Genomic DNA, 9297 nt, shown 5'->3' with positions numbered 1-9297 from the left:
CAAGCACAATAAACCCTTGTAACTAAGAAAAAGAGAACGAACATAAAGCACCTCTTGTATCTACTGCATGTCAGGGTTCATCAGAATAAGACGACGCAGCGTGAGGCCACAGCCACGATTATCGTTAACGTTTTTATCGTTCTTCTTCTTGGGTTTCCCAGCCAGTGATGACGTCAGTGTTCGGAATGTGAGGGGAGACTGGGAAAGATTTCTCGAGTACATTACTGCTGCTGCGTGCCATTGTTTTCAGTATTCAGTAGCAGTTTCTTTACAATATGCTTGCATGCATGCATTTATAAGTGTGTAACTTTTGACTGTTTATCTGCAGAAGAAACCGCAGTTCATTAGCGAAGATTTCTGCACAGTACCAAAGCTTCCATGTAATACCATCGCTCGTTCAATCGCGTGTGAGACACATTCCTGGGTATTTCCAAGTGTGAGACACATTCCTGGGTATTTCCAAGTCCTTTCAGTCATATGCCAAGAGATCCCAGTAGACATCCTTACGAGTACGCACAGCGAAGAGTTTATAAAAGGAGCCCACGTCTAGGTGGGAATTCAGAGGGCAGAAGAACGCTGTTCAAGCTACTACAAAGCTAAACTTTGCGACCCAAAGAGGTGGAGTGTTCGAGTATGGCTGTTGCTGCTTCCTTTCGTCTGCTTGGGACCATTCTTCTTCTTGCAATTGCTGGTCGCTGCTGCTCGCAGGAAATGGATCATATTCAACTTGGCAGAATTGCAGACACGATTGACAACCTCACTCGGGGAGTACAAGGTGAGGGAAAGAGCGTCGGGGAATCTTGGGGAAGTTCAGTGAGCTACTTCTTTCTGATTTGTGAATCTGTCAATTGTTACATAATATATTCGTATTATGCTTAAAAGAAACTACAATATTCACGTGATTTTAGTAGAGGCCTCAGGGATTACCAGTTAAAGTGAAGGAAAGTGTTGTGAAATAATGATCTTCTGGCTGTCTATTTTACAGTGGTAAAATCATATATATATATATATATATATATATATATATATATATATATATATATATATATATATATATATATATATATATATGAATATATACAAATATATGTATGTATATGTATGTATATATATATATATATATATATATATATATATATATATATATATATATATATATATATATATATATATATATATAATGTTATTTACAGGTGTAATACTACAGTGTAATATGAAAATAAGAAGGCCCATAAAACACTATTTAAACGTTGAAACCATATATTTAGTAGCACCAGTGAACAGGGGCACAGAAACAAGTGCCCGAAATATATGGTTTCAACGTTTAAATAATATATTTTGGGCCTTCTTATTTTCATATATATATATATATATTATATATTATATATATATATATAATATATATATATATATATATATATATATATGCGTACTGGCTCTTCAAGATTATTGCCAAACGTTACCACGACCCATAGCTTAAAAAAAACCATTTTCCAACTATAATTTCCATTTTGTTTTCAGCAATTGCCTCAGGAGTCATGAAAATGTTCGCCTTAATGGCCACAGGTGAGTAATCAACGTTTTGTTATTCTATAATATATATATGAATGTCTTTTCCTGTAATACTACAGTGTAATATGAAAATAAGAAGGCCCATAAAACACTATTTAAACGTTGAAACCATATATTTCGGGCACTTGTTTCTGTGCCCCTGTTCACTGGTAGAATATGGACAGGTGGAAAGTTACAATGGTATATATAAAAAAACATGAAGGTGTGGCCTTAGGCCTCCGATGTTAAGGAGGTGGCGTTTCTTAAGAAGGAGGAGATTGACCAAATTCCCTAGTGGTTTTTGGCCTCATTAGCTCCCGTTTGGCGATGGATCTGGCGGTCGCGTTTCTTGGGTCATCTTCTTCAAGAGGGTCTGAGGATTAAGGTGTCAATGGCGTCCGATTTCCATTGTCCTCCTGACAGGTTCATATTGTTGGTTTGATTGATGATAGCAGATTCCAGCATCTTTCTTTTGTACGGACAGCTACTCTTGAAAACCAACTCCGCCCCACTCCAGTTAATGACATGCCCTGTATTTCTAATATGTAGGAAAATTCCCGAACTCTCCGAAGCGTAACGTACTGATCTTTTGTGCTCTGTTATTCTTTGCGAGAGCGATCTACCTGTCTCACCTACATAGATGTCATGACAATTACTACACGGTATCTTGTAAACTCCGGCTTCTTCCCTTTTGTTATTTAAGTATACGTTAACGAGCGAACTCCCGATGGATTTGGGATAATGGAAAATGAAAGGATTATTAGAACTGAGTTGCTCGGTGGCCTTTTGGATGTTTTCATCGTATGGAAGCTTTATTTTGTTGTTGAAATCTATTTGTCTGTTGTGAGTGGGACCTCTGTAGTATATTTTATTCGCTTTATTAATAGCCCTCTCGATAATGTGTGGTGGATAGAGCAGTTGCATTAGGTGTTGGCGGATCGTGTTAAATTCTTGATCCAGGTACTCATTTGAACATATCCTAAGTCCTCTGAGGAATAGGTTGCACCCTACCATGATTTTTACGGAGACGTCGTGGTAGCTTAAGAAATGAATGTAGGAGACAGCTTAAGGTGGGTTTTCTATATACTGTAAATGCATACCTGTTCTGTTTTCTTATGATCAGTACATCTAGGAACGGCAGTTTTCCGTCCTTTTCCCATTCTGTTTTAAATTTTATATATATATATATATATATATATATATATATATATATATATATATATATATATATATATATATATATATACATAACTTAGTAATAAACTGATCTCAAAAGTGAAGGAAAACAGAAATTTTTACAGGTGTTTTTTGCAGACAGATGAGAATATCGCATCGAGGTTAAGTAAGAGGCAGATAAAGGTAAGGTCAGGAGAGAGAGAGAGAGAGAGAGAGAGAGAGAGAGAGAGAGAGAGAGAGAGAGAGAGAGAGAGAGAGAGAGGGGGGGGGCGTGAGTACATCTGACCAAGTACTCCAGAGAGGAAAAGAAGTTGGACTGAAGGAGAAAATTATTGGAAGAAGGATCAGTGAACAATCAGAGCTTAACAAAACAAGCTGATAATGGAGGAATTCGAAGAAGATGCCGTCCACTTAAGATGGAGTCAGTATCCACTTAAGATGGAGTCTGTCATTTGAAAACCTGAATGTAGAGGATAGAAAGAGGAATATGGCTGACACAAGAATGGAAGTTTTGTGAATTTGAGAAAGTCTACCGAATTGATTGTCAAGGATGCGAAGAGGGAAATTGAAAGGCCGAAGAACTGAATCATCCAGAGTTGATGGAGTCACAAGTGAGATTCTCAGTTACGATGCTGATATCCTAATTGAGTGTTTGACCAGGGCGTGTAAGGTATGTCTGTACTTTGGAAAGATTCCAGAAGAATAAAGTCAGAGAAAAAAATAGTTCTTTAGTATAAGGGAAAAGGTGATTCTGTATAAGTGTTTAAAAGAATTATGTGGACAAATTTTCACTTTAAAGATTACCTGATAGATAATAATAGAAGAACAGTGCAAGTTTAGGCAAAAGGGAGAGTTTGTGAATCTTAGATAATTTTGTGGAAAGTTTGTGAATCTTAGATAATTTTGTGAAGAGACAGATGGTGTTATTTAGCAAAGCAGTAACGGAAAAAGGCAGATTAGAGGGACCTCAGAAATCTTATAATGAAATGACTAGAGATGTAATTTGGAGGGCAGTGAGGAAATACAGAGTAGAATATCAATGTATGAAAGCGATAAAAGTTTTTGATGAAAGCAAAACTTGTGCTAGAATTTTGGGTGGCACATGCATTGCCCCGTGAGGAACTAAGCCTCAGATAAACCATCTTGAACACTTACACGACAAGAACATTCAGCGCTGTTATAAAATATCTTTATTTGACTTGCAGATCATCTTGTTTGTGAGGGGGGTTGGTTTAGGCTGAGGTCCTCCTGTTACTTCATCAGTGAAGACACCAGCACTTGGGAAGAGAGCCGTCAAAAGTGCATAGCCTTGAATTCTGACTTGGTCAAAATCACTCATGACGACGAGTACAACTTCCTCCGTGGTGAGTAAAAGTAATCGTGAGTTTAAATGTAAGGAAGCCACTACAATAGTGCCATCAAGTTTGCTTTATCAAACAGAGAAGTCACTGCTCTAAGCTCAAATAGACCTAGTAAAAGATTTTGATCTTTAAAGCATTTGATATTACTGAACACAATACACTTTAATAGGAAGTTCCTGGTATGTACCAGTAAGCCCTTAGAGGACTAAACTAACATAAAGGTTATTTATTTTACTGGTACCAGCTGGTATCCCCAGAACAACTGCACTGTCTTGGCGATCTATCTCTCAAAAAGAGTTACAGAAGAGCAAAGCTAGATTATATATAATAAACTTCGAACAAGTTCACCTGTCATCTGTTTCCACAGAATTTCTAGGCAGCTGATATAAATTTTATTTTAAAAAATGGCCTATGAGACAAAGCTGGAGAATTATACTTTCCCATTCAATCTAATCAGTTATTCTCTTTGCAGATCTTGCAAAAGGTCACCACACCTACATAGGACTGAGTGACATCCAAGAAGAGGGGACCTACAGATGGGTTGCAGATGGCACCATTCACCAAATCGTTGAATCATGGTAAGATCTGAAGTCGTAGCTATAGTTATTCATGATCAATGAGATAGATACCTAGATCAGAAAACAGAACATAAAATTTAAGCCAAAGGCCAAGCACTGGGACCTCTGAGGTCATTCAGTTATTAAACCGAGATTGACAGTCAAAACGTTTGAAATGTATAACAGGAGGAAAACCTCGCAGTTGCACTGTGAAACAATTGTTAGGAGAGGGTAGAAGGTAAGAAGAAAGAAAGAGATTATGAATGAAGGTACAGTAAAGGAATGATAGGGGTTATAGCAGCTAGGGGCTTTGGGAAGGGATGCTGTAAAGAACCTTAAGTAATGCCTACAGTGCACCACATGAGGTGCTCTGACGGCACTATTCCCCCTACGGGGTAAATGAGCGAGTGACTACGACCTCTCTTCCCTGTTTCTCAGTAAAGATTATCTTACTCCCACCAGGTGGCGTAAAGGTCAGCCCAACAACTATAATGGAGGAGAAGACTGTGTCCATTACCGCTCTTCTAATGATGGTCTCAATGATATTGGCTGTGACACGAAGGTCAGGTAAGGAATCCTGTAAAACCACTTCAACAGAAAAGAATTGTTATTAGACATGGGTAGCCCACTTCAATTAACTCCAAAAAACAAAGTCTATAACAGCCTGTGGTGTGAATCTATTCCGTAGTTACTTTCTCAGGAAAACTTTACATTGATCTGAATACAGACACCACCCCACTTACAAATGAGTTACGTTCCTGATGGCTGTTTGTATGTTGAATTGTTTGCAAGGTGGTTACTGTACTCTTCACGCCTATTTAAGTACAGTACGATATAAATTCAATACAGTACTGTGCGTCTTTTCATCCTAAAACAAAATTTGCTGTTCATACAATACTGTATTTTAAAGAAAAGGTGCGCAGAACGTATGAACTTACGGGTGGCAAAGGGGAGTGCTCTGAACACAATTTTAATTTGTGATCCCGTTTGTTTATCTCTCTGAATGTTTGTAAGCTGAATGTTCGTAAGTAGGGTGGTGTCTGTACACATTTTCCTTGTGCTACAGAAAGTTGAATCATTGTTATTATCACCTTAGGCAACGGGTTAGAAGTCAACCAAGGTTTCCAGTTCAAAATGATTTCCTTAGCAGAAAAAATATGAAAACATTACCTTATTCTACCAACAGGTACATCTGCGAGAAACCTGCCCACCTGGGTTGGAACTTTGCTTCAGTGCTAGATGAAGGAACGCCCACAGAAAAGTGAAATGGAAAATGGATTAGGCCTAAGAATAGATTTCCTTCCAAGTGTTTACATAAAGTGAGATTGCCTGTTGTTATGTACTTGTATTTCTTAAGCTGTATTCTGTTGGACAACTCCACAGTTCATGTTGACATTTCTTTAATTAGCAGTAATATAACTGCAACATTTAAGTTTACATACAAACTGCTATACTGTACCTGTTTTAGAAGGGTTTTTTTGGCTACAAAATACCCTCCAGAGTAATTATTATGTGGAACTTTTAGTATAAAGCTATCTGGGTGCCCATTTGTTAGGAGAACTGAAGTGCTTTGTGAACTATGTTTCTTTCAGAGTAGTTTCTCTGTTATGTCTTACTTTCTCTCCGGGTGAGCACAATCTCAGTCATCTAGGAAAGTAGGTTTGTAATTTCAATAGACATGGCTGATCTAATCTGAAGGGGGTGGAAGGGGGTTGGAATCTCTCATGAGTTTTTTTCGTAGTCTAATTCCCTGAATTACACTTCAAATAATGGAAGCATCATGTTGACAGACACTATTCTTTAGGAACTAGTCATATAAATCTTTAAACAAGGATTTTGTCTCTATCACTTATGAAACGATACCTACAACAGCTTTGACAGGGGATGCCTCCTTCAATTAGACGAGCACAGGCAGTGAGAAACCAATTTTGGGTTCGTTTCTTGGTTGGAAAATTTTTAGTTATCTTTGTAAGACGTGTGCATGCTGTAATGCGTAAGTTACCCAAGCAAATTTTGCGAAAAAAAAATACATTCTTGCTGTGAAAAGACAGAAAACTACTTTTTGGATTCCCTACAAGAACAAACAAGCAATATTCCATTGTGAGAAAAACTTTCTCATAAAATTTGTCTAAAAAAAATCAGCTATGGATTGTTAAGAAAATATACTGCATGCTCAACTGCAGTACCTCTTGATCTCATTGCTTTCCAATATACTTCTGCTTTTTCATACACATTACTTCAAGCCTAAGGCCAGATATGCAAATTATATTCAGTATTCTTTTTTTAATATTCTAAGTCCCATCCTGCATTTATATAAAATCTCACCCATCAAAATTAATACTGTATCTTAAAAGACAAGAATTACATTTGTAGCCTTACTGCTCAAGAGATAAATAAAGTATTACTGTTATACTTCTCTTTTTTTTCTGTAGGGACATCTGCCGTTTAATAGCTTTGTATCACATCATTATTACAATGACTGACAGTTTCTGTACAGTATGGTTGCATGACAGGACATACATGAATGATTACTGCTGGGGAATAAAGGAAGGTATAAAAATTGGTGTGGCCAGTTCCATGAGTAGTAGCACTGTTGCTCCCTCTGAGCTGACATCTAATTTATGAACAGTTCAGTGTGCTGTTATTATTTATTAATTTCACAATTTTTGATGAATTCCTGATAACTTAAATGAAACTTAATCATACAATGCAGAAGGTGTTCTTGCCTAACAAAATGCCCCGTGGGGGGCAGTGTCATCAGTGCACCTCATGCGGCGCACTGTAGGCATTACTTAAGGTTCTTTGCAGCGTCCATTCGGCCTCTAGCTGCGAACCCTCTCATCCGTTTATTGTACCTCCGTTCATATTCTCTTTCTTCCGTCTTACTTTCCATCCTCTCCTAACAATTGATTCATAGTGCAAGTGCGAGGTTTTCCTCCTGTTACACCTTTCAAACCTTCTTTACCTTCAATATCCCTTTCAACGCTCAATGACCACATAGGTCTCAGTGCTTGGCCTTTGGCCTAAATAGTATATTTTATCCATTCGTTGTGTTTTCAAATGATCTGGCATGTTAACTGCATAGTCTAGGTCCCTGATTTTTTAATGATGTACAGCCCTCCCTGTGGCAACCTAGAGGTTGAAAAGAACACGGGGACTTTCCTCCCCCCCTTCTTGAATCCCCCTGTGGGTGTGATGAGCCTGATCGGACCAGTTTCGTTTTGTCTTGGGAATAATTATCTAAATAACACAGCTACTATCGTCAAGCACCAATCTAAAAAAAACTTAATTACTATTAAGATAAAACAAGTAAAAAATGCGCCGAAGTTTCTTCGACGCAATCGAGTTTTCTGTACAGTGTACTCGTTTAATGATTTATGAAACTCTCAGCCACGGCCCATGAAACTCTCAGCCGCGGCCCATGAAACTCTCAGTCGCGGTCCATGAAACTTTCAGCCATGGCCACGTGGTGGCCTGTGTTGTTGGCACCTATACCAGTGCCAGACGCACGAACATGGCTAACGTTAACCTTAAATAAAATAAAAACTATTGAGACTAGAGGGACGCAAATTAATATGTTTGATGATTGGACTGTGGATGATCAACATATCAATTTGCAGCCCTCTAGCCTCGGTAGTTTTTAAGATCAGAGGGCAGACAGAAAAAGTGTGGACGGACGGGCAAAGCCATCTCAATAGTTTTCTTTCACACAAAACCAAAAACGGAACATGAACTTCAGTGCACTTAGAGATAGACACAAGCTCACTAGAGAGAGAGAGAGAGAGAGAGAGAGAGAGAGAGAGAGAGAGAGAGAGAGAGAGAGAGAGAGAGTGTTATAAGGGCGCGAGATTTTAATCTTATTTCAGACACACCAATATAGTAACTATGAGGGTCAAAGACATCTGTCTGTATATCAATCCTTCATATAAGAAAATGATGAAGTTGACGGAACGCTGGCTGAGTGACAGGTCTAATTTGAAGGAGATGAAACAGAAGCAATCAACCCTTCCTGTGTGTTACCTCAGGTTGTTTTCGGAAGGCTTTTAATGTCAACACTTGATCATTTGGGCCAATTTGAATATATTTGCTTTTCATTTTTGCTTTCCGTCACATTTCACACTTGATGTTTGTAACAGATTAATATATGCTGGTGTTCTTTTTCCTTATTGAACGTGTGAGGGGAAGTGTCCGATACCTGCTGCCATATTCCCGCTCTCTCTCTCTCTCTCTCTCTCTGTCAGTGTGTTGAATGGTCCTGGAGATATTGACAGATTTTGTTTCCCGGTTTTATTACTTTTCCGTCTTATTTCTTTACCTTTTTGCTTCAGTTTCACCGTTTATATTTTATTACTTCTGGGCTGGACATTGAAAGGGTGACGGTGTGTAGTATGCAATGCGTTGCAGATCTTGCAAGGTGCTTTGGTGTTAGTGTTGCTCTTCGGTGTCTTGAACGTAGCCGTTCATACTGTTTCTCGTAACTCTGAGAATCTTGACTTTAACTCCAAATCATCCGGGGCTGAAGTTGATTTTCTTATTAGATTCCCAGTTGCATTCTCATGCATATAACAGTTCTCTCCGCAAGTGTGAAGTTCGTGTTATTTGGGAGGCCTTGCTCTGCACGATTAATAGAGTACACGGTTAGACCGTTCAGG

The 9297-nt window shown here is 38.4% G+C and overlaps 1 protein-coding gene across 2 annotated transcripts; it reads left to right on the top strand.

Annotated features, from left to right (window-relative positions):
• The first annotated feature begins 536 nt into the window (after nucleotides 1-536).
• LOC136853150 (perlucin-like protein) lies at nucleotides 537-7057 on the top strand. 2 transcript variants are annotated; one of them, XM_067128460.1, is made up of 6 exons: nucleotides 538-775; nucleotides 1522-1566; nucleotides 3933-4091; nucleotides 4561-4666; nucleotides 5108-5212; nucleotides 5832-7057. In XM_067128460.1, exons 1-6 carry the CDS (start codon nucleotides 634-636, stop codon nucleotides 5908-5910), a joined length of 636 nt encoding a protein of 211 aa, XP_066984561.1. In that variant the 5' UTR covers nucleotides 538-633; the 3' UTR covers nucleotides 5911-7057. The 2 variants fall into 2 exon arrangements, with proteins under 2 accessions (XP_066984562.1, XP_066984561.1); XM_067128461.1 differs by lacking the exon at nucleotides 1522-1566 and having other exon boundaries at nucleotides 537-775.
• Nucleotides 7058-9297: the final 2240 nt, after the last annotated feature.

This window comes from Macrobrachium rosenbergii, chromosome 26, assembly GCF_040412425.1.
Source record: "Macrobrachium rosenbergii isolate ZJJX-2024 chromosome 26, ASM4041242v1, whole genome shotgun sequence".
NCBI lineage: Eukaryota > Metazoa > Arthropoda > Malacostraca > Decapoda > Palaemonidae > Macrobrachium > Macrobrachium rosenbergii.
Note: the sequence above shows the minus strand (reverse complement) of the source record. Positions and strands in the feature narration are given on the sequence as shown.